Source organism: Zootoca vivipara, chromosome 2 (genome assembly GCF_963506605.1).
Source record: "Zootoca vivipara chromosome 2, rZooViv1.1, whole genome shotgun sequence".
Taxonomy (NCBI): Eukaryota; Metazoa; Chordata; class Lepidosauria; order Squamata; family Lacertidae; genus Zootoca; species Zootoca vivipara.
The window spans coordinates 77,723,674-77,749,804 of NC_083277.1; the positions used below are offsets into that span (position 1 = coordinate 77,723,674).

Below are 26,131 nucleotides of genomic sequence, written 5' to 3' on the forward strand. Positions count from 1 at the left end.
TTGGTGCTTGTTGACATTTACCCCTATTCACTACAGAAATTGTGTGGTTTAGCAAATCTTGGCATCTGGTCTTAATGGTGAAACTAGCACTATTTGTGGGTCTACTCTAGGTCTAAAGGAAGACCAAGGGGAAAAACATATGCTATGCAAGTGGAATTCCAGGTCTTCAGGGGGCTCAGTGGGGAGAAGAGTGAGGTGAAGTCCCCATTGTGTAGGTAAGACTCAGACATAACTGGATTTTCCATGAAAAAAATAAAATTTATTGTGACTGTTGGCTCTATTCATTTCTCTTGAGCACTATCAATTAAATTATGTGCATTAACACATTAAAGGCTCCCCTTTGTTTTGCTGCAATTGTAAAACCTTAAGATGACTAGGATTCCTCTTCCATAGTTAGTGCAGGATTGCATGTGCATTATATGCTCTTTAGAGGTATGAATTATGTACTAGCAGAATTATAAAATATATTCAGTACATATACAGACAAGGGTAGAGGCTATGTATTTTGTATGTGGTAGTATTTTGCCAGAGTAATTCAAGCACTGGGCCCAATAATCTTTTCAGAAGGCAGCAAGAGACTTCTGACCATTCACAAGAGAGAAGTCAGTATCTTGGTTCTTTAGTTTTGCAAAAGGAGCTAACTACCAAGCCTAGTATGAGTTTTGAATAATTTTGCAATGTTACTATATCATTGCACTGAAATTCAATCGTATTTCGCTTCTGGCATTTCTTCCAGAAATCCAAATACTTTCATACAACATCAAGCAAATCAGAATGTGTAGATTGCTCTGTCATCATCACAGCTGACTTAGACAAGTCAGACAATCAACCCAGCTAGGTTTGTATTGTCTACAGATTGGCAGTGGCTCTCCAGGGATTCAAACAGGAATCTTCTCCAGCCTACCCAGAAGATTGAACCTGGGACCTTTTGCATGACACTGAGCTACGGCCTTTCCTGAGTTTCAAAATGGGGTTGAATGTTTAAGCTTTGTCCGTGTTCACTCATTTAATGATTTCTCTCAAGAAAGTCTCCTAACCCAGCACAGTTCATGGTAATTAGTTGGTAGTTTGCTGTGGGTTATAATTACTTTACCACTGGAAAATGAATGAACAATCTCAACAAACAAGATTTTAAAAGCAGTGGACTAAACAATCTACACAACACATAAGTACAAGTTTAGTTATTTAGCACATTTATTTCCTGCCTTTTGTTCATCACATATGATGGGATTTTCAAGCACTGACAAGGGATTTTCAAGCACTGACAAGACCCAGCTAGGTGACTGCATGATGCGCCCAAAGATCACACCTGGAACCAGTAAAACAAAAGTCTCAGGACCACAGTACACAGTTTGTTTCTGGAAATGTGCTTGCTCCCTTTCCATTTCCTGTTTATAACAGAGACAATAAGAGGACAACTTGCATAACTGAGTCAATGCCTCAGAAGAACACGAATGTCTAAGATTCCAGTTTGGTTATCACAAGACAAAGGGTTTTGGTTTTTTTTTCAAATTTAGTTAGTTCCACAGAACTTTCCATGAGAATCGGGAAATAGTACTAAGCAAAGATTCCTTGGAAGCAAGTATCAATGAAACCTTATGATGTGTGTGTTCAGCATAGACCCATCAGACAAGGCACAAAACAGCTATTTTGTTGTTTAAATGTTTGGGGTTTTTTGCTGACCAAATTGATTTATCTTTGTGCATTGCGACACTTCTCCCCACATCCTGCAGAGGAGGAAAACCCCAGAGAGGAGCTTGCATGATACATACCCACTCCAATCTTCTTATCGGTTTTTTGCCAAGGAGCCATAGCCAACAAGTCCGGCAGGCTAGGGTAGCTGTGATTCAGGAGAACAGCTGTTTGGTACCGGATAAAATACCAGCAATGTTCAAGGATGGAGTCAAGTGAATCGCAATGCAAGTTTGTCTACTGCTGCAGTTGCAGCAGGGAGCTTTGCTCTTCTCACAGCCCCTCAGCTTCCTTCCTCTTTTTCTGTGCACTGTCCTCAACGAGGCTCTTACGCTAAATGAAAGTGATGCTTCTACGTGGAGGAGGGGCAACAGCGGGCGCCTTGCTGACAGGGCAATGGCAGCAACACAAGCAAATAGGAACGTAAGGGGACTATGGTTACTACCACCACTACATGCTAAGCAAATCACACAGCTTCTAGACACCACATGTTCCTCCCAAGGTGGCAAGATCAGTTCATGAGGTGCTGCTTCATGTTCCATCCTTTTTAATGGTGACATGTATTACAGCACCTTTTAAGGAGCAACACCCTACCTACCCCCGTCACCCCCAGCTGAAAAACGGGTACATATTTCATATATTGTTGGCCTGCTTTTAAACAAGATTCTGTTTAGTTGTCCTTCTGTTTTTAAACAGCTTGTGAGCTTTGTACTAGCTTTATTTTGCATATCACATGGTTAACTCTACAGTACAAGACATGAAAATTTTAAGGGAAAGGTTATATGTACAAGCGATTCCTTACTTCTCCCGTTGTGATGCTTTCCCAAATGTTCATTCTTCAGCCATAAAAGACAAAAGTATGCTTTCCCCCATGCCTGGCAGGATTTGTATTTTTCTGTTTTATACTGAGGAACATGGAGAACCTGAGAAAAGCCTCTTCCAAGGGAAAGGGTATTGTTAGGGAAAGGCCGTGCAGCAGTTTTGCTGTGTTATTCCATTAGCCTGATCAGGTCGGAAATGTGGAGGCAGAACAATGGAGGAACATTGAGACGCCACTGAGAAAAGGATAAAATGGGGGCTGCAGCCATGGTAAAACCAGGTTCCTATCAAAGGGAGTGGGAACTACAGGATCTGAACAACAGAATGCTTTAGCTGTATTCAGTATTAAAGATACAGCATCCCCAACAAACAGTAATATCTGTGCTTAAGAGCCTGGTGTTGTTACACAGCAGTCCATTTCACCCATGCTGCAGGACAGACTACTTCTCTTCAGTTCAAGCTGTGCTGCCAGTCTTCCTTCTACCCTGCCCACAATGAGCCATTCTGTGCTCACCGAGCAAACTTTTATCTGATTTGACCATTTTGGTCACCACCCCTCTCTTATTTTGGAGGTTTTCATGGTGTGGATACACTTGCTGTCTTAAATTATTTCAACACTGGAGTAGATGGGCAGCTGCCTTCTGTTTGTCAGGACACCTTAAAGTACGGTAACGTTTTGGTGTGAACCAGAAAGTGACTTGTTGAAACAATGAGAATGTTCTGTTTCTTCTAGTCATTCTGTCACCCTCCCACACAGTTGCCGAATTTCTTCTTTTTGTCATTCTCTGAACATTCTGGGCAACTAAGCTACTGCACAGCTGTTTTCTCCTCCTGCCCTTTAGAGTTTTCCCCTAAATATTCTTTGGTTTTTTGGTAACTCCCTTCTTCATGTGTTGCCTGGTATGGCTACATAGATCCTAGGAGTGAAATTCAATATAGCCTTGGGTCTCTTCTTCCATCACCACAAGGATTTCTCCTTGCACAGTAAAGGTCTCCACCTCCTGCCACAACAAGCAGAAATCTTTTTGCTTACAGGATACAGTAGCGGTATATTCAAATTAGTATTACTTAGTATTAATTAGGAAGACCGAAATTTGTATCAGTGTATATAGCTCACTCTGAAAAGTGCATCCACAGTAAGACTATGAATCAAGCATGCGGTTCAATCTGAGATATACAATACAGTATTTTAAAAACTGAGCTTTGGCTGGAGCTTGGTTTTAGTATGACAGAACCATTGACTGACAGAAGAATCAGAAGGATGGGTTGCAATTCACCTTTCCTTAAAAACAAAACAAAAAACCACACACCGAAAGGTATAGAATTTATTAATAAAGAATCAAAATTACAAATTGAATACAATAACTCAAAAACTTTATTTAAGTCAAACATGGTCATCTTTCACAACATTAGTACATCTGAAAAGATCAGAAATGTAGTTAAGGAGGCAAAGGAACCACTAATCTACATTGTGCCTCATAAGAATAAACTTGCCAGCCCAGTGTGCAATTAATGTCTCATTTTAACAGGTACCTGAAACTATTACACATTTCTGCTTTGTTAACCAACCAGTTGATGTGCTTATTTTTCTTCTTTTTGAGGTATATTGCAGAGCTCCTGTAATAGAATCTGAAGAATTTAGTTTCAGTTTTACATATCAACTCAGCTAAGGCAACATGATAAAGGTTGCCTATATGAAGTCTGAGCTTTTAATAAAAGGCACTGAAGAAGATAACCAAATGTTCTAGTATATTGTTGTACACTTAAATACCTCAGTAACAGAAAAGGCTATTCGATTTATTGTTGAGTACACTGAGTTTCAGGATCTTGTTTGGGAGCCATAAACATTATGGGGTAGGTTTTCTTGTGCCTTTTCTTCTCATGTTTTCTTGTCTGTTCAGCTGCAACAGTGTAGTTTTCTTCTGTCTTTATTCCAGGGTCAGATGTTAACCTATAGGTAAAGCAACCACTCTCGTTTCACTCTAAATTTTAATAATGAACACTGAAGTTGACAAACTACTAAAACATGTTAAATACCATAAAATTAAGCTATCATTTCCTTTTACATCAAGCCATGCCAAACATGTAAAAAGCAGACATACAAGCCATGGAGACAACACAAGTTTACTAAAAAGAACAAAATTACATTATGTGTTAGGTACAATCAGAAGTTTAGTGTTAATCTCCTCACTAGGTTTACCAGCTGCTGGAGTAAGCATATTAAGCAGTACTGTTTGTACATTTGGTACACAAGCAAGAAATCTTTTTCTAACTTGACTAGTGCAAAAATTGGGAAATAAACTGTTTCAAGTCAGAATACCACAAGGACTTCAGCAGCATAAAGGTTAAAACAGCCATTCATATTTGAGATACAAGAATTGCTTCTAGGTGAATAGACAAGAAAGCTGTCATAAAGTGGAAGGAAAATAGTGGTCTCGTTTTAGGCTTAAAAAAACATTCATAATAGACAGACAGAATACAACACTGTAGAGGGTTTGCACATCTTGGCAAAATAGAATACATGTACAATAGCCTCAATTTAGATTGCCAGCTGTCAACAGCATGCCCCAAACACCACCTGCAAATGGAACATACCAAGAGTCCTAATTCTAGCACTTTGGAGGCTTTGTATCCCTCGCTTGTCCGTGACAGGAAAAAGAATGAAGAAAGAAAAATTCAGTGGCTTACCCCCTCCCCCCAAATCAGAGTGGTAGGATGAAGTGAGGATCTTGAAATCATCCTGTCAAAAGTAGTGCTTGGCAATACAAGAATACTTGTCCTCAGATCCCCTTGACATATACAGTCAGCATTGTGGGGACCTCATCCATATGGTGCGATATGCTGCACATTTAGGGTATGACTGATTTGCATACATCTGGGGTCCCCAGGATGCCAGACGTGGGTGCAGGGCACCAACAACACCCCCCCCCAATAAAAACTGGCATTTGCCAATGCCCATTGTCCCTACAGATTTTATTTTACTCTTTAATTGAAGACTTAGAGATATTCTTTTAGCCTTGGTGGGTACTGGACTGGCTGGAAAGTGAAGAGTGGGAATCCCACCGCCCAGCCCTCTTTCTTACAATAATTTAAACGTATTGAACTTTTGTTAAGCCAATCTACTAATTTTTCACTTAGCAAAATTTATCTATTCATGCTACTGAAGGAACTTTGTCTTTTTTTTAAAAAAACTGTTGGTTAACTGTCTTCTTCTTGTTTCCAGTTCTCCCAGTATGATCAACTTTCATATTCTTAACTATTTGTATCTTTCGTGCAGACGTCCATCTCCACAATGCACAAACAGCCAAAGAAAAAGCAGTGCAGTGTTGAATCCTTAAATTGCCAATTCAAAAAACAGAGCAGAATAAAACAAAGCTGTACCTGCATACAACTAAATGAAGTTTTTTGGCCCCACATTTTCAAAAGTTCTACCCCAACCTGACATACAAGCCTTCCATCTCTCAGAAACAACTACATGCCTTTCAACACCTTCTCTTTAAAGTTAAATCCCTCCTTTGTAATCTCATTAATTATTCTCTCCTCCAACCAAATATCCCTTCTATTTAATGAGCCAAACCTTCAACACCCAACTACCTTCTTCACATGACTAATATCCATCAGATTCAACGTCTTAAGCATATCATAACATCTTAACCCCAACCCTGTGTCTACATGCTTCATCTTTTTAGCTGATCATTTTGAATATAGAACTCACATAAAATTATTTTTATTAAATTATTTATTATTATTATTATTATTATTATTATTATTATTATTATTATTATTATTATTATACCACCACCCTAGGTTTTTTTTGGGGGGGGGGGAAGGTAGAAATCTGAACAAAAATGCCAACACTAAGGATTATTTTTCTAGTACTACCTGCCCACGTCAATCAGCTATTTGCACATGTAATTTAAGTCATGGAATTCTTGCTTCTGACTGTACTTCCCAGTGCAATAATGCCCCATGCAATGGGACCAATTGTGCATTAACCTCAGCACTGCAATTCTTTATTCCATTCCAAGCCTGGCTATATGTCTAACATTTTTTGCCTTACCTGGATTTTTTGCCTTACCCCTGGAAAAGAATTCTAAAGTAGTGTATGTAGTCTCCAAGAGAGCATAATAATTCACAAGTGCACAAGATCAAATAACACATACCATGTCAAATACACAAGACAAAAAGCCTCACCAGTGTTCCCCCCTACACCGCCACTTACATAGTAAATGTAACCACCTAGAGAGCACCAATGCCCTAATATTCTTCTATTAATCCTATTAGACAGTCTCATTTCTAGCTTCCACCTAACCACCTCACTTTCTACAAATACACACACACACACACTTCTATCAAGTCACTAATATTAAACTGTTTCTTTCCCTTTTTCTAAATTACTATGCTGGATAATATAAGCATGTAACAACTTGGTTTTACAGGATTGTTTGTGTAAGATTTGTGCAATACTATTCACACTTACTTGGGAATAAGTCCCACTGAAGTCAGTATGACTTACTTCTGAGTAGAAATGCATGGATCATACTGTTAAGTCAATTAAAAAACAACAGCAACAACAACCGCCGATTACTACAACCACTGATCACAGCTATCCAAGCAAATGTTACCTAGCAATTTAAAAAATCCTGAACCTGTCTATGCCAGGGATGGCAAAGCTATAGCCTGCAGGCCAGTCCTAGAATGCGAAACCATTTTTATTGGCCTGCCACTATCCTCCAAAATCCGGAGCCATCTTTTGCCTTTGAAAAATGTCTCTTCTTCTTCTGGCATGGTGCCTGAAGTGATGTGCAGTAAAGTGGGAAGAGAGCTCCTTCCTGGTTTCCCGGGCTCCTAGGACCTTCTTACAATGGCACCAAACCAGAAGGAGAAACGCCACTTTTCAAAAATGAAAAAAGATGCTCAATTCTGGGCTTCCACCCCCATTGGAGCACTGGGGTAGAAAGGCGCACTGGGGTGGTGAGTGTGTGCATGCTGTATGCACACAAGTGTAAATATACACTGGCCATACCTATCGTTGGATGACATACAACCCTTGTAGGCTTGGCCAATCCTCAATGCAGCTCTCTGGCTATAAAAGTCACCCCTGGTCTAAGCAGTCTTGTACAGTGGTACCTTGGTTGTTGAACTTAATCTGTTCCGGGAGTCCGTTCGACTCCTGGAACAGTTCGAAAACCAAGGTGTGGCTTCCAATTGGCTGCAGGAACTTCCTGCACTCAATTGGAAGCTGTGTCAGATGTTCAGCTTCCCAAAAAAGTTTGCAAACCGGAACACTTACTTCCGGGTTTGCGGCGTTCGGAAGCCGATTTGTTCGGGAGCCAAGCTGTTCAACAACCAAGGTACTTGAATGTCTGAGACAAGTTACGTAGTGTATCTGGACAAGTCAAAACCTTCACTGCTAATCCTCCCAAGAGCAAAAAAAACAAAAATATATACCAATTAGAAAATACAACTTTGGGGGCGGGGGGGGGGGTGAAGAAACACCAGAGCAAAATATAATCTGTAATTACATTAACACAAAAATTAAAAAAACTCCTAGGAGTTTAATATCCATATAATGGCCTTCCATATAAGAAAAATCTACTTTCCCCACCCATTTCAACACTAAATTTCTATATCCGCTTATTAAAAACATTGGGGCTTTAAGTTTAAAGTTTATTCTGAAAGATAACAATGGTTTCTCGGGCATTTTCATCATGAAGTTAATTCTGCAATTTTTTGCAGAGATCGTATGCAAATTGAAAAATAAGCTGGGAAGTACAATAGTGTGAATTACACAACTGCCAATGCAGAGGGAAAATATAGTGCAAGCACGAGATTATTGCAGTGATTTTTCAAAGTGAAAGAACATTTCAGCTTTAAATCAGTCCATGATTTAAGAGTCCTTTTGATTCTCTGTAATTTTGATCTTTTTAAACAGTTTTGAAAATTTCAAACTAGGTAGCTGGAACTGAGGAACGACACTGCATGCAACACTGAGAAAGTAAATGAAGAAATGGATAGCATAGTTCATGCAGCGGAAAAAAAGTGATGCAGGTCTGTGCTGATTGCCTTGCTCATACATATTAGAAGACACTGACCTGGTAGAGGGGGAGGGTCCAATTTCATTCTTATCTTTCATATTTATAGCTGTCCTGTCCAGTTCTTCCTCTTTTATTTTAACCTTCTTCTTTTCAGGTTGATCACTTCTCTGTTCCATTGCGGAAAGGGGATCTTTGTTCACTAATACAGCCTGAAGTGTGGTTTTCGTAGCATCCTCACTTAGTTTTGTCTCTTCCTTTTTCTGAGATAGCATACAAGAGGTTTCACACTCAGAAGACCCTCTGCTACTTAAGTTGTATGAAATCACATCGCCTGGAGCCTTCTTGCGATTGAGCGAATCTCTCATTAACTCTAGCGTTAGAAAAGGAAAGAAAAGGAAACAAAACACACAATTGTTTTGGTCAAATAGGTTTGATTGACCTCCACCCCTTATCTATATTCATTCCTTTTTCATTAAAAGAAAATGCATTTTGAATCACCATGGCAAAATCTTAAGATTTCACAGTTTAACTGCATTTTTGTTCCACTTACTCAGAGCAACTGCAAGAAATATTTCAACATCCAGATCAAAAAAACTTGTAACTTTTATATATCTACGATCCTTAAGTCAATGTTCTGCTTGCAAAAGAACAGAAAGCAGTTGTGTAAAACATTACCCCAAGGAAACTGGCACCGATTCTGGAGTAATGACATAGGCCTTGTTTTCATTGGTTAATTTTGCCGTGACCAAGGATACAAACATTTTGAGAGAAAGTGTTCTCTGAATGTTGCAAGATAGCAAAGCAATGTATTCATAGCAGGCCACAGGAAGCCCTCTTGTCTACAGCTGAGAATCAAATTAAGAACTTACCACACAATGTGGTAACATTTCTTATAGTGGCTGCATGGCAACTAGCAAGGTAAAAGGAACATTTACTTTTTTAAATGGTACAAATGTATCAAACTTAAGCGGAATTAAGAGTCAAGAGACAGAATAAATTGGAAGATTATTTCAATGTACATTAGTACAGTGGTGCCTCGACTTACAAATTTAATCCGTTCCAAAGGCACCTTCATAGATCAAAAAATCTGTAAGTCGAAAAGCACCATTGGAAACACAATTTCCCATAGGAATGCATTGGAAATGGAAAAAATTTGCAAGTCGAAGCAACCCCATCTAAAAATTTGTAAGTTGAAAAACCCTATCTAAAACCACCGCAGTTTCCATTCAGATGTCGAGAAATTCGTAAGCGTGTGGCCATTTGCCCCATTCGTAAGTCGAAAAATTCGGCTGTCGAGTCGTTTGTAAGTCGAGGTACCACTGTATAACATTTTAGTTATTAATAAACTAGTATTATTCCTCCCCATGCTTGTGGATGGATCCAATTTATAGATGGGGCTGCTAGGTTATATCATAAAGGTTGATAATTGAGTCAAAGGGCTAATATTTCTTGAAGCCATACAAGTACAGTGGTACCTCGGTTTAAGTATACAATTGGTTCTGGAAGTCTGTACTTAACCTGAAGCATACTTAACCTGAAGCGAACTTTCCCATTGAAAGTAATGGAAAGTGGATTAATCCGTTCCAGACAGGTCCGCGGAGTACTTAAACTGAAAGTACTCAAACCGAAGCGTACTTAAACCAAGGTATGACTGTATTGAACAGATGTAGTGCATTTGTTATTTTATTAGTAAAATACATATTCAACTAAGTTTTATTCTGAGTAGACCCATTGGAAATAATGAACATAAAACTGTTGAATACCACCCAGTACTTCTAAAATACTATTTAACACTGGGGTTGACCACGAAAGTATCCAATGGTTTCCCAAACTTTGAGCTTTCATCTTTTTAAAAAAGTGTCTCATCTTTCTAGAAAGTTATGGAGCAAAATGTGCAGGTAGCATTTAAGCAATTTCTGTGAAATGAGAGTGGTGTGGCTACAATGTATACTCCTCCTGGTGCTGAGGAATGCTTCATGTTATTAAATAGCAATACCATCAGTTTGTCTAATGTCCATAATAAAGAATCAGCAGCACATAGCTGACATCTCATTGTAAGCATAAGGTTATTGGGGTGGTTGTCTCTCTAATTTTGTATTATGCCAGTCCCAGGGACAGCCATTTTTTATTATGCCATGTCCACTCCACAGCTACCATTTTGTGCTCACTAGTCCAACAAACTTGACAACTGCTGACATCATGTAATAACAAAAAAACACCCTGATGTATCACGTTACACAAAATAAACTTATTTTCAAAAAAAAGGCAAATGCTTTAATCTTTGCAATTTGGTTAAGTTCTTATTTTTTACATACATTAGAACAGAATAAAAGTCAGACATGTAATTAATTGATGCAGGTCATTAAAAAACTGTTGGACAAACACATACAACAGACCTCCTCATGGGCAGCTGACCTTTACTGCATTAATAACACTGCTTTATAACCACTACACAGCTGATTCACAGCAAGGAAAGAGGATCAGGATGAAGAGAAACCCTTGAACAGAAGGTAACTGAGCATATGTCAAGGCCAACAAACACTATGCTATCTAACCTCTCGCTTTCTTACCAGCATTGATCAGCTTTATTGGATGGAGGCAAAAATACATAACTGCCACTGGTCACATTATGCCATGTCACACCGAGGATGGGGGCAGGGAAGCTACCCAACACATAATAAACATATTCCAGGATACCTACAAAGCACAAATTAAATAATATGGCACTCCCCATTCACATACAGTGGTACCTCGGGTTACGAACTTTACCTCAGGATGAGAACAGAAATCGCATGCCGGCAGCCCGGCAGCAACAGGAGGCCCCATTAGCTAAAGTGGTACCTCAGGTTAAGAACAGTTTCAGGTTAAGAACAGACCTCCAGAACGAATTAAGTTCATAACCAGAGGTACATACAAAATAAGGGAATAGAAATTGTTACCTTCAGGTTGATACTTTATTCTCATTTCATCCAGCAGCACGCGCAAATTTATGCTCTCACTTTGAGAAGCCTCAAGTTGTCTTTCCTTTGCAAAGAGCTTCCGTTCCATTTCCAAGACACGTTGACTCTCAAACAGAGCCTTCATCCGCTGTAGCGACAATTCACTTTTCAAATTTTCTATCTCTTTTCTGCAAAATAAATTATCTGTATGAATACTGAAATACATACAGTTGTGTTAGGATTAAGTTCCTGGTGTTCTTGCCATTCTAGCCTTGAGCTTACCACCTTTCAGTACCAGGGGGAAAATCCTCCTATCCCATTTATTCCAATAATGTGTGCATGTTATTAAGATAAACTACAGATTGACTAGTAGCAAATGTTTGTAAAATAGATTACTAGTGGGCCAGAATACAATAGAATTATCAGATTCATTTAGGAGATACCTATGGTAAGATGAACAGATATTTGATTTGTGTCTTCCTTGCATGGATGTGGGGACATCAGTGTGTGACTTAATATGACGTATAATATGATGGTTGTGGCAGAGTTGGAAAGATCACTGTGGAACAGGCTGTCAGTGTTAGAGGTAAGGCCGACAGACTGACTGACCCAAGATCACCCAGTGAGTTTCATTGGACCCTAGTCTCCTACTTCCTACTCCACACTCAAACCACTACACCAGACTCAGAATCAGGTTGTCAGTTTCTATAACTAGCTGTGAGGTTTTAATACCACATTTCTAATTCACAAGACTTACTCTGAATTCTCAAGTTTCATCTGAAGCAAATCGGTGTAATATCCATCTTCAGATTCTGCATATTCTGAAGTGCTTGAAAGTTTCAGAGCTTTTGAATTTTCAGGCTTCTGGGAAGATATTTATTATTATTATTTTAAAAAATATTGAGCTATTTTCCTTTTGCCATTTCAGTCATCTGCATTTGAATATTAATGGCAAAGAGGAAACTGTTTCACATAGACAACACTGACAGAAGTGTATCTCATTCAAATGTAATAATAAATTACGCTGTATATCAGCAGAAGAAGTTGCTATACCAAGTTCTCATCCCAACTTGGTCTATTTCTGGGCCAAGCCAGACTGGCTTTGTATTGCCTGCTGGAAAGCTGAAGCACGCCTTTCTGTTCAGTACTTTCTGGAAGCACTACTGAAGGTGTTATCTACCAAGGGCAAAACTAAAGTAATAAATGGCAATCATTCAGCAATTCCTCAGCATGTTCCAAAATATATTTCGGGTGTTAAATAATACTATACATGTTAAAATTTACAATGGACAGTTTGATCAATCTCTTCTTCCTTATACAAATAAGGTTGACTTCTGTTCTCCAGTCAGGAATATGTGACATTGAGCATAACACCAAGCATACAAGAGTACAGTTTTACTCCAGGCAACTGTACTTCATTTAAACCAGGACTCAGCCCTTGTACTTCTTCAGAAAGTGTTCAGCCCCGGAGCACAAATAAAAGAGGATGCCAGAGAATATTATATACATCTTTAAACTAGAACCTATTGAAATATATCTGAAATGAGAAGGGCTCAGAACTTGGACATGGAAGATGTATCTTGCTAGGAAGGTATGAATATGCACACACAAGTGGGGTCTCTTTCTACCATCACTTGTGACTGCGGGCTCCCGAGTGTGCATGGTAAATAGTTTTGAGGCTCCAAATACTCCAAGGAGCTGGATCAACTCAACTATTTCAGTTATATTTAGATAATTCTGTAAATGTAGTCGTTCCCCCCCCCCCATATACTTCCTGGCATAAATACTTGTCATTCAATTAGTAACATTCTGTTTCAATCAGATGCACATCAGATGCACAATGCATGCTCATTGTCAAGTCAGCGATCCAGATTACCTGGTTCTGTGCTTACTGTGCAACGTTTTCCAACACAGTTGTATCTGCTTCCTGACCCAATTACTAATACTTTTTAAAAAAACAAACCAGAATTTTATTCTCCATGCATATACCATGGGCTTTTCCAGTTGCTTCACTTTCATTAGAAGTTCTTCTATTTCACCATTCTTTTGTTGAAGCATGCTTTGCAAACGTTCCAGCTGATCATGCTCCCCTTGTGAACCTTTCATCCGTAGAAGAGTAGCCATCTGTAGCTACAAGACAAACCAGATATTGGGTTGGCACTTTTACAAATATTCTGTTACAGTACATTAATGCAACTCAAGTCCCTGAACAGAATGACCAAGATTCAGAACACCAAGACACTACAGTAGTTTTCTTAACTCAAAGAAGTTTTGAACTTGGTTTTCCCTCTGTACTCCATACCACATGCCAAATTGCTTTTGAAGCTTATTGTTGGCTGAAAAGCTCTGTGTACTCAATCATTGGTCTCAGCTGTTTAAAGTTATTAAAAATTCATTCGAGCATTTTTACCAGCCTCCATCATCTATTCAACAATAGCCATGCTATGAGCTGCTTGCTAGTAGCTGCTAGCTAATTTACCAGGACACAATGTTATCACTTTAAATCTTCCTCCACTGTCCCTCCATTCCGTAGGCTTATTTCACCAAAGTTTATCCCAGAGAGGCATATCAAACTAATACTGACCTGATTGTGGCATTTGGAAGAGCCCTATAAGCAGGAGTCTTCTAGTGTACAAACATTGCGATTTGTTAAGTTTATACTGTAGTAATTTTAAGTAAAGTGCGATTTGATGCCTTGTTGTCGGCCACTGAGCAAATTTGTAGAAAAGCAGTATGGGAACAACAACTCAAAAGAACCCTTGTTTACGATCTCAAATTACACAACAACTACTAAAGGTCTTTATTGCTCAGCTTCTTAAACAATGCTCATTTCTCCAAGCTGAGTTTTTAGAACATTCCTCACATCTTAAATCACTTTTTAAAAAACCCAATTCTATCGTTTACGTTTATGAAAAATAAATGTCTCAGAGAGTACAGAACTCTAGCACACATACTTTTAATTCCTATCTTATAGTCTTTCAGTTTCTAACAAAGGAAATGTTGACTTAATCCTACCTTCAGTCTTTGCTGCTGTTCTCTAGTGAAAGAATACTGATTTTGTAGCAACTGATATTTTACTTTCATACTGATCAACTGACGCTCCATTTCTGCTCTACGGTCCTCTACCTACATTAAGGAAAAAAGACTGTAAAGTTGGTTCCGGTATCGCTTCAGATTTTATACTTTAGAAACTAATAGTAATGAAACCATAGTAATTTGTCTTTCACACTATCTTATATGTTAGTGTCATTAGATATATTTGCTTTATTAACCACCATGTCAACAGAAACATCTGTACCATTTGCATGAAGTACTTGCCAGATTACTAGCAAAAGAATTAGTTGCCATGAAACCTGGCAGAAACATTTCTACAACAAGCATTTGAAGGAATACTTTCTATTTAATATATGTCAAGTCATTTAGTAGTTATATATTACCACCACCACAAAGATTTCATGCACTCAGGCATAAAAGTTCAACCCCTCAATTAAGCACCAATATTTATTAGGGCAATACACACTGACTCAGCCTACAATAATAATAAAAAAAGCATCTATCCATGATGTTCTAATTCTTTCTTTCAGATCCTGCAGATCCAGCTCTGGGAGTTGCACAGGACGCAACTTAAAGAAGAGGTATTTCCTTACTAGGTGTTCTGAATTACTGTTGTTGTGCTACCTATACTTATGGCCCTAGACTGTTCAGACTAACAGGAATCAGCATGCCCAATCTGCAGGCACTTGGCACACCAATTCAACATGTGGAAACACTTCAACAGAAATACTTCAACCAATCCAGAGGATTTTAGCAATGACATGGTCTTCTTGAGGTATTTCTACTATGAAACAACATTAAACTCAATAACTGTTAAGTATAATGACCTAAAATATTTGTTCCAAGTATTACTCTGACTTTAAATTGAACAAATGATTCAAATACATTGGTCAGTTTTTGAAGTGAGCAAATGCAAGAGGCCTGTATAACTAGAAACATATTTTCTAAAAATCTTTGACGCTTATACTTTCCTGTCTTTTTAAAAACATACAGTAATCTTATTAGGTTTTCAAGAGTAAGTAAATATATAATCAGGGAAAGTTATTACTGTATTGAATAAAGTATGAGGATACAATTGCATTACACTATTGTATTTCCCTCACCCTGCAAACTAACATACACAGAACCACTATAAGAAATAAACTAACTGAAATAAAACTAAATATCCCCTCCCTCATCCCCCACAGCCAACAGACCCTTTGGTCCAAGTGTCCTAAGAATGGCCAACACATATACTTTCGGTTAACAAAAATAAGATGAGTACCTCAGCGAATAAGGAATTGCCTTTACTGGAAGGATCCAGGGCTTCTTGCCGTGCATGGTCAAGCTGAAGCTGAAGGTCTCTATTTACTTCATGAGCTTTCTAAAATTGAGTCAAGGAAAATTGTTAGATCTCTGTTACATTTTCACAACTAAATTTGTGTTGCAGTGTAACACATGCTGTTATTGATTTGTGAAGTTCACTTTCAGATTCACTGTTCCAACTAGTGTTGTTTAATAGTTAATGCAATAAATCTGTCACCACCACTGCAAAGGCACACCCAAAGAGCCTGCTATTAAGTCACATCTAAGGAAGAATGAAAGAAGAACTGATGAGACTTCCCCACCTTCATGAGTGCAAAGCCACAAGAGGCTTCTCACCACTGCAAACAGCATTTGAATGTTACTGCACCCATACAATGTCAAATATTCAACCTGGTGTCAGGCAATATTTCTGCTAAAACTATCCAAATTGCCTTGGTTAGAAAACAAGCTCACTGTTTCAGCATTGAATGTGTAGTGTTATTTTCACCATCACTATCAGTAGGAAGCATGATACGTCACCTCTAACGCATTACAGTATGAAACAATATCTTTTTCTCTGTCTTCTCTCTCCTCTTCGAGACGTGCCAGTCGATTAGTCAGATTGCTGTTTCCAAGTTCTAGTTGCTCCTTGCTGTACTGAAGCTCATGTAATCTGTCCTCAAGGTCTGCCTATCACAAAATTTAGATACCACATGAGTAATTTACTTGCTAATTGTATATTCTGGAATACTATTTTGTCTTTTCAATTATTTGTACAAGACAAGGACTGCAATCTGAAGCAGAGATGAATATTAGTACTAGTGTTTTCAAGGATATTAGACCGTGATCAAATTTCTATAGCAGGGTGATTTTATCTGTAATTTTATTATTATTACTATTATTATTATTATTATTATATACTTTATTCACACTAATTTGTTGCATACCTTTGCCTGTTCAAATGCCACCACCTCAAGTTGAAGATTGAGCACTTCTGAAGACATGGTTTCATGCACACGCTCTGACATCATGCGCAGTTCTTCTGTTTTAGAAGCAAGGACCTCCTTCAGATGGTCCACTTTGTGTTTCAACTGTTTCTCGCTAAGAAGGGTTTCATCTAGCTCAGATTTCAGTTTTTCCATCTTCAAAACAGCACCCAGAGAAAACACCTTTTGAGTTCAGAATCCTTTAAGCATGTCCCTCTTCCCATTTATGAGCTGATTTTTTCCAAATAGCTTAATAAATTCATTATTTATTACATTTATATCCACTCTCTTCCATCATGGAACTGAAGGCAGCATGCATACGGTTCCCAGGAGGTCTCCCATTCCCATCAATATATGATAAGGAAGCCATCCCTTCCTCAGTATTTGCCCAACTCAAGCACATCTGAACTACATATGATTTTAAGATTGTGATATATGCTGTCATTAGAAAAACATTGTTCAGAATCCTAAACAAAAATACCATAATTCTATCATACACTATGCAATCATACACTTATAAGTGGCTAATTACCACTCTTAGTTATTATTATTGGTAATTATTAATGCTCTTTATCACTCATCTATTCAAAACAGCTTTGTCAGCAACAGAATTATGTTTATAACACTTTCAAGATAGGCATTAATAATTGCTTTAAGGTATCACCTGCTGCAAGAAATATATATTCTATCACCAACCTTATTCTTAAGTTCATTTGTTTCTTGTCCATGCATTCTTACTAGTTGTTCACGTTGTGTTTCTAATTGTACATTTTGGTGTTGCTTAAGTGTTTCACATTCAAGGTTCATACTTTCTAGCATTCTGTTCTTTAGTTCTACTTCTCTCAGGAGAGTATATTTTTCTTGTTCAAAATTCTGGAAAATAAATTTCACATTTACAATGCAGGATAGAAAACTGTTTTTAGAGGACCTTCCATTAGGTCCATTTTAGAGGACCAGTGTGTGGTCAAAAGTATAGGCCATAGCAAAGATGGAAAGGTCCCCGTACACACTTGGGTTTCCCAAGCCTTCTTTTCTATTTCCCCCACCAAGAGAGATCACCTAAGGTCCAAGAGTATGCACAAAGCACCACAAACACAGTGCACCCAGATGCAGGCAGATGAGGTACAGTATAGTTTTCATCATGTGGCCGGAATTGCTTTTTTAAAAAATCAGCCTTATTTTATGTGAGACAAGTTATGAAGGGTTTCATAGGCCCCTATGATGGCCTATGAGACACACGAACGTGGAAGACTGGTCTTCCTTCTTGTCCACCCACCCATGCACACACAGCTACCCCAACCAAACATCAGGAACTAGGCTTATGGGAAGCTTGTGCTCCTTTCTCCCAACAGCAGATAACAAAAGAGGGACTTCAAAAACTAAACTTTGTTGCTGTACACATCTTATGCTGCCTACCACTTCACAAGCATGCCTTGCCACAGGCAGTATGTGCTGCCTTTAGCTTTAGCAGGCAGAAAATTGTCAGAGCATGTATCATAGCTACTGTGTCATTAACAGATTTGCTTAATCCTATACATGACAATGAGGTAGTGAGTAAAATCCAGGTGAGTAGGAGAGATATTTCCATTACTTGGCTTCCATCTTTCCCCCACCCCAGCAACACGTTTCCTATGCATTTTTACCCAGAAGCGAGTCCCAAAGTGCATCGACCTGCAGCCAAACACTTTTAAAAGCAAGAATCTTTTGTAGCAGTTGATAATTTGTACAGTATCTGATTTCATAAACTTCCATGTTTTGTTTAGTACACATAGTGCTGTATCCTGTGAATCCTCTTAAACAGATTTATGCAGAGCCAGATGACCCTGTGAATTACCCTGTACATATCATTGGGGGTCCAAAGCAGCTCTCAATAGTACCAGGCTGCTAATGCTTCTCACCTAGTACCATATTTTGTCCACTTCAGGCTAAATAGCAGGTTAGGGTACAGCTTGTTTTTTTTTAAAAAAAACAACAACACCTGAAGTCACGTTTGTTGTTGAGGTACTACTAAAAGGCTTTGGCAAACCTGGAGGTTTTTGCAATAGGCATTCTGTACATATTGATCCAGAAATAGGTCTGAGAAGTCTCGGTTTAACGAGGCTTCCACTCTAGTAACATGCTGGCTCTTTCAATTATCTTATAGGTACAGTAGCACTATGAGAGGATTAGATTTTATGGTTCGCTATCAAGCTCAGGCACAGTTTGCTAGCTACTCTTCTTACATGTTAAATATTTTAAATTTAATGACTAATAGCTTTGGCATTCATGCTTCAGTCAGTAGATAGAGTGGAATCAATCTAGGGAGAGAAACTTTCTGTTGATTGTTTAAAAGCTCACCTCCGTTATGGTGGCTATTTCACTCTGCAATTTATCTAGCTGATTCTGTAACAAGCTTTCGCTCTCCACCAGATCTAAACCATATTGTGCTGCCTTTCTTCTTTCCTCCTCGGCTTCTTTCAGCTGACGTCGGAGACGTGAAATTGTTTCTTTATCCGGTTCCATTTTCATTAAAACTCACACTGTACTGTATGTAAATGAAGGAAACAATTAACAATATTAAGAGCTGTGATAAACTTGTGGTTTTAAACTAAACAGACTTCATCAGTCATGCATGCTCAGCATTAAAGGGAAAAAGTCTCTAGATTTAGGGACGCATGTCTTTCATACAGAGCCAGAAGTCTTTTAATGATTGGGGGCAGCGGAGAAACAGCCATGTGTTTGGCACTCATAGCTTGACACCAGATCAGATACTGACTGGCCCTTTAACAAAGTGAGAAAATGGGAAGGACATTTATCTACAGTAGTTAAAACATCAATGGACCTTTAATCCCAAAGAGCAGGGGCAAGGCCGTGGAATGACAGGATGAGCACAAATGCACGATTACCAGGTAGGTGGGCAACTGCCCAAGTATTTTTCCAGCAAAACTGCACCTAACTGCATATAAAACAAGACAATATAATGGGGAAAATCTTTGTCCAAGCTAGAAGCACAATACTGTAGCACTAACTAATTTGCACATTTTACCGCTTTTCATGTGACACTGTAACTTTAAAGCAGAAGGTTCCTATCAGAGATGAGTACAACAAAAACTGCAAGGCTGTTTCCAGACTCAGGGCCCAACTAGCTGTTACTTTTACTGCATTGTTAGCAACAACAGCTGTCCGTTGCCCCCTCCGCTCACATCTTCCCCATCCCTAGTATTTAGTTTTTAAAATCAACCAAATATAGCTGCTAACCACAAGAGTATCTTTAATAATGGGGCACAGAAAGAAGGAAAGCTCTTTTTCCAAACTATACTGTCTAAGTAATGTGGTGGTTGGGGGTGGTTCCTGGGCAAACTGGCCTGATCAGGGGCAGAGGGGGTGGGCACTGTGCACGGCCCTTATACATGGCTCTCATTACTAACAAATGGTGATACACACGTAAAGTGCGTCCAGCCTGCAATTTCAGTTTCCGTGAATTGTAAAAGATGTTTTCTAACATTAGCTGTTACTTACACAGTCACAGTGACAATAAGCGTCTTTATCCACTTCAACCTGATTAGGCTAGGTAGCTTCCGTCTGCATTGTAATCTCCATGATAATCTCCATTTTGGGCTTTCAGCAACTCCTGTGCATTTTCAAAGTAGAAACTGAGTAATATTTTTGCTTGATAATCATGAAGTGTCACCAAAGAAGAAATCTAGTATCAATACAATACAAAACCAAGAGCTTTGTGGTGGATTTTTAAAACTCAATTAACAGCATGAATTGCATGTATTTATTTACCGTATTTTGTTTTTTTTGGGGGGGGGCTGGAGCAGGAACACAAAATCCCACTTTTAGACATCCACTATACATTAACAACAAACTTAAGAATACAGCCCTGAAAACAAAAAAAGAAAAAGAAATGTTTTCAATGTTATTCTATCTTGTAGATAAAAGACTAGTAACTCACCTTTAAGTGTATTCCATCTTAAGATATTGTAAACTAAAACTCAGTGACTTTTAATTACCAAATAATCTACTTCTTTCTGCTCCGAAAAATCTTCCGGTTTTTCTATCACACTCACTGTTGCCTCCCAGAATAGGTAAAAATCACATGGTGAGATAATTGAAATGCAAATCCTTTTCAATCTACTTGGAGCAGCTGTTCACTATTTCCATGGCTGCCAAAGCCTACAAGCCTGTCAAAGAACAGTGGCTCTCTGTAACCAAGGCCAACATAGTTCTTGTCTCTCTTTGCTTTCCAATACAAGCCAAGCCACAATAATAATTAAGCAAGGGTTTTTCTCCCCATCATTGTTTACTAAGCTTTAATGAACTTTGGAGCTCAGCATACCGTATTAGATTCTTGGAAAGTTTACACCCAATTCCATTATGTAAAATTAACATTAAAAAAAATTCTATGCTAACTATGTATAGTATACAATCAGGGCATTTCAACTGGTATCATACTGTACACACTCTTCTACAGCTGATGACTTGGGAACAAAGCACTCCTGCTATTTTACACTCCGAAGTGGAAACAGGAATAGAGAAAGGCATACGAGATAGATGCTTTTGCTTGTTTGTACAGTGGTACCTCTAATTGCGGAGTTAATCCGTTTCGGGATGCCATACGCACCCCAAAAAGTCCACAACTAGAGTCCCTCTTCTGCGCATGTGCACTGCGCAATTGAGGGCTTCTGCGCTTGCAGCGAACCTGGAAGTAAACACTTCCGGGTTTGTTGCGTACGTAAGCTGAAAGTTTGTAACAAGAGCAGTACGCAACACGAGGTATGACTGTAGATGCCTACTCAAAATAAAAGGGTAAAATTAATAGCAATCAAGTTTCATTGGGCTGTAGGTTATGACTTCCCTTATTAAGGGGGAAATAAACCGCTCTGGGTAGAACACTATAAATACTCTAATAACATTTATCTGAAGAAGTGTGCATGCACATGAAAGCTCATACCAAAATAAAAACTTAGTTGGTCTTTAAGGTGCTACTGAAGGAATTTTTTTTATTTAACATTTACACAGCAATCCTAATCATGTTTACAGAGAAGTAAGCCCTGTTAAGCTCAATTTGCTTTACCCACTGTTTAGGATTGAGGACTTAGTATAATACAGTCTATCACAATAAAACATTCAAGTCTCACCTGAACTCACCTGAACCTGTGGCTACTATCACAACAAGAATGGAAAGAATGGAAAGAATGGAAAGGAACTTGGGAACTTGGGAAACCTAGGCTGTGACTCATTTTTATTGTAGCATTTCAGATTACCAGTAATGATTTCAGGGCCAGAAGGGAAACATAGCACAACTGTGCAGGGTTTTTTCCTTCATCTCAGATATGTTTCAAGGAGAAGTTTTATATGAAGAGCAAGTAAACTTTTTGCTCTCTCTACAACCATGCATGGTTTATTATTTCAGTAACAAAGCAGAGATACAATCTATCCAGGTGCGCCTTAATCGTCACAATGTAATTTGGCCAACAAAGGTGAGCATTAGATTTGAGTAAATACGGTATTACAGCTGATCACTTGCTGCTGGGTAGATCCCTTTCCTTCCAACCCAGAACCTCTTATCTACGATTTATTTGGAAGAGAAGAGGATGCCACCCTATGATTATATATAGTTTTTATGGTTCCTTATATAAAACTAGGAGGCAAAATATAATCTAAGTTGCAATTACTCTACAAGTAATAATTAGGACCACATATAAAAACATGGGATAGCTGCCCAGAAAAGCCAATGGTGCAACAATTTGGAATAAATTCTGATTTGAGCCATATGCATTATATCCATCCTATTTCCTCGAAGATAGCACAAAGGGCCACCTTAGAATCTGCTAGCAAGCACAAATTCAAGAGGTAAGACATAACACTTACGGTAGTAGTTCACAAATTCTGGCAGCTTTCCTAGTAGCCAAGTATTGGTGGTTGCCAGGAGCCTGCCCCTCATCCAAAGCCTTATTCCTATTCATGTGCTAAACCTCTGAAATACATGTTCTCAAGTATTATTCCCTGCTCTGTTGTTTGGGGTGGGAGTTACAACATTAACTAAATTAAAAATAAAGTAATTTGCATTACACATAGCCACAGCCCTCTTTTTCAGTTTGGAGGTTGAGAGGAGGCTGGGAGTCATTCTCAGGTATGATGGATCAGTGTTTGGATGCCCAATGTAATTTGCAGGGATGGCTCCTTCCCATCTTCAGCTAGAGCTAACCATGCTTGCTGAAAGAGGTTGTCTCTTCAGTGGCACTACATTTCAGAAGCTTTCCTTTTCTGACCACTTCCATCAGGAGACCAAGGAGAGCAAATATTCCTTGTCAATGCCTGCAAGCACTTAGGAGCTACTACACAGGCTCTCCAACCCACTCTTTGTGGCAAAGGCTAAAGGAGAGGGGATGGGAGGTAGAAAGCTAGCCTGACAGCTAAGCAATGGAGCCAAAGGCCTCCATCAGGCTATTTGGGCTTCAGGATTTCAACAAGCTATCTGTACCTACCTTCAGCACAGTAAAAATAAAAGCAGAGCGAGAGATCAAAAAAAGGCTGCCACAATGAAGCGCAGCCTCATCATTTCCCAACTTCATCGAAAGGCAAGTGGCTCAAGACTGCACAGACTTTACTAGCCCAATACTGGAAAGAAGAAGGTGTTCCTTCTAAATAAGTTTGGCAAGTTAAACTAATGGAATACTGTATGTTGAAATGGCAAAACTGACAATGAAATAAAGAGGAAGAGACGATAATGAATTTAAGGAAGAATGGAAGGTGTTTATTGCATATATACAGAAGCAATGTACACAGGTTAAAATGTTAGCAGGGTTTTAAGATTACTTGTAATGTTATTATGAATGGATAATACATTATTTAAATATGTTATAAACTTAACAATGGACATGCAGTATCCTGATAAATTATTGAACTAAGGAAGGGATTAGAGGGAAGTCAATTTGTTTTGTTATTGTATTTTTTGTTATTTTTGGAAAATTAATAAAATATTAGAAAGAAAGGCTCAGGCGCCACTCAAGAAAGCAAGTTGAGGACAACCGAGTGGAGGAAAGGATAAGCGAGCAGAGACATGAAAAAGACAAGACGGAAGGGAGGAAGAGCTGTGTTTCATTTGCCTTGAAACAGCCTACGGGAGGCATAGCTGCCAAGTTATCCCTTTTTTTAAGGGATTTTCCCTTATGCTGAATAGGCTTCCTCGCGAGAAAAGGGAAAACTTGGCAGCTATGACGGGAGGAGCAGTGAAGAAAGCCTCTTATCAATAAATTCAGCAGGTGGATCTCCCCGCTCCCCAAAACAGAGATACAATTGAGTCGGGTTGTTTCACCTCCTTAACTCGCGCCACTGAAAACTCAAGAGCAGGGCCATTTTAAAAAGCAGTTGGCGACCATCGCAAAAGGGTTTACTAGAGAAAGGCAGAGAGGAGGAGGAGGAGGAGCAGGAGCGGGGGTGGTGGGAGACTCCTTCCTCTGCGCACACAGCAGCCCCTGCACTCCCTATAACCCCACACCCGCCAAGCATTTCTCTCAGCAAACAGAGAAACAGGAAAGGCAAACGGAAAGAAAGAGAAAATAAACTCCTCTCACCCCCTTTTAATTGTCACTCACCTGCGTCTCCCTGCAAACGTCCCCAGTTCCGGCTGCTGGGGAAGCAACAGGAAACTCCGCCAGGTCTCCAGTTTAAATTTCGCCCCCCCTCCTCTGTCCCCGCGCGAGACGGTCCAAATCTCACGATACTTTATTGCTTTCCCTTTTGTGGGTTGGTCGGTGCAGGAGGCGGGGAGTCTAGCCCCAGATGCGCGCGCAGATGCGGAAACCTCTCTGCCTTGCGCATCTAGCGAGAGCTCGCGTGAGGCGCGAGGGCTCCGCAGGAGCAAAAAAAAAACACGACGCGACGAAGGGGCTTCCTTCCTTACTACCCAGCTAAGAGCAGGAAAATGTCCCGTTGAGCATGCTCGGTAAGCAGCCGCCCGTGGCAGCTACCGGCTCGTATTTGCAAATGGGTTCCCTGCTGCTGCCTACTTGCCGCAGTTCAGAATGCAGCCGATTCCCGGCAAAAGGCGCCTGACATGTCCCTGCTTTGCCTATACAATACATTACCTAAAAGGCATCTCTCCGTAAAAAAGCGTGCAAGCGGAGGAGATCAATAGGCAGAGCGCAAAAGTAGGTGAAATGTCTGGAAGGGTTACAAATGCTAATTTTACGAGCCGTGTATTAAGGAGTCGTTTTCTCCGGCGTCCTTTTCTTGTGGCAGGTTGAATGCTTCTGCCGTGATAAATAGGCACCGGCGGCAGCTCGCATCAGACGGAGCTCTCCGTACGAAAGAACAGGCGCTTCCAGCGAGTCCTGCAAATGCATAGCTAGCTGGCTGGGCGGAGTCGCCATTTTCAAAGTTCTTCCTTTTACGACACCCGTTTCCCTGCTTTCCTTACTTCCCGTCATCCCTTTTTCCTTCGCAAAGACTTTGGAGGGAGTAAGCAGCTGGCGATAGAGTGCTGCTGCATTCTCCTGTAGGCCGACGACTCCTGCCCTGTCTTGTTTTGTTACTAAGTATGTCGCAAGTTTAGAATCATAAAGGCACATCAGATTGGCTCTGTACTATTTTTTCTTTCTTTCAAGCAGCTCAGTCCCCAAGCCCCAACACTTCTTTCTCCACAAAAGTTTACTTTCTAACATTCTGCGTGCTTCACATCTATGAAGTAAGTAGACCTGAAGTGGAGAAACTCATGCTAAGAAAACAAAATACACTTGCTAGCGTACAACATAATGATACATTAAACACTCTTGCCATCAATTACTTTTTATGTTTCCTAAGCTAGAGATAGAGATAGATACCTTTTGCAAGCTTCAGCTACTTCACCACCAGCTGTGCCTGTTCTCCGGGAACCAGCTGTAATACATTCTTCCTGGGACTGCCTTGGAAGACTCTTCAGACATTTCAGCCAGTGCAGAATAATGCAGCTAAAGGCTCCAGATGTAACCACCTCTGTCCAAAAACTTCCTAAGAGCCAATGCAGATTTTTGAGTATGGGTGTTATGTGTTGTCTCTAACACTTCCGTCCTCTTCCAACAGAACAACGCCCCAAATTTTCTGTCATTGGAGCCCTATTCCATGTGATTGACAACCATATGGGAGGGAGAGTAGGGACATGCCCACTTGCCCTACTCTCAAGTTGTGATAAATGATATGAGGCAGGCAAAACCCCAGATGAGCCTAATTTGTCTGAAGGTAAATTCCATAGTGACTGAAGGCTTCCATAGCAAGATCTTATGCAGCAGCGCCTGCCTGCTCACCCTTGGGCAGTCCTACACATAAAGCGTGGGGTGGTGTGTGTGTGTGTGTG

General features: G+C 39.6%; 2 protein-coding genes across 12 annotated transcripts in view; both read right to left on the reverse strand.

Moving 5' to 3' along the window:
• Positions 1 to 8,740, reverse strand: part of DOCK2 (dedicator of cytokinesis 2) — a 261,176-nt gene extending 252,436 nt beyond the window's left edge. Inside the window, exon 1 of one of the 2 annotated variants that reach the window (XM_060271722.1) lies at positions 8,607 to 8,740. In XM_060271722.1, the coding sequence (XP_060127705.1) occupies positions 8,607 to 8,634 (28 nt within the window). In that variant the 5' untranslated portion in view covers positions 8,635 to 8,740. Of the gene's footprint in view, positions 1 to 1,772; positions 1,906 to 8,606 lie in introns of those variants that run through there. The other variant, XM_060271721.1, reaches the window with a different exon arrangement.
• SPDL1 (spindle apparatus coiled-coil protein 1) lies at positions 3,869 to 26,095 on the reverse strand. Of its 10 annotated transcripts, XM_060271725.1 has the most exons (13): positions 24,396 to 25,560; positions 22,669 to 22,774; positions 20,311 to 20,494; positions 19,150 to 19,336; positions 17,509 to 17,685; positions 16,774 to 16,968; positions 16,367 to 16,516; positions 15,807 to 15,905; positions 14,504 to 14,614; positions 13,478 to 13,618; positions 12,246 to 12,352; positions 11,489 to 11,676; positions 6,295 to 8,919 (listed from the first exon to the last, which is right to left on the reverse strand). In XM_060271725.1, the coding sequence occupies exons 4-13, from the start codon at positions 19,318 to 19,320 to the stop codon at positions 8,402 to 8,404; spliced, it is 1,857 nt and encodes a 618-aa protein (XP_060127708.1). In that variant the 5' UTR covers positions 19,321 to 19,336; positions 20,311 to 20,494; positions 22,669 to 22,774; positions 24,396 to 25,560; the 3' UTR covers positions 6,295 to 8,401. The 10 variants fall into 10 exon arrangements, with proteins under 10 accessions (XP_034961098.1, XP_034961097.1, XP_060127708.1 ...); XM_035105214.2 differs by lacking the exons at positions 22,669 to 22,774; positions 24,396 to 25,560 and adding an exon at positions 25,623 to 26,095 and having other exon boundaries at positions 20,311 to 20,422; XM_035105209.2 differs by lacking the exons at positions 22,669 to 22,774; positions 24,396 to 25,560 and adding an exon at positions 25,623 to 26,095.
• Positions 26,096 to 26,131: the final 36 nt, after the last annotated feature.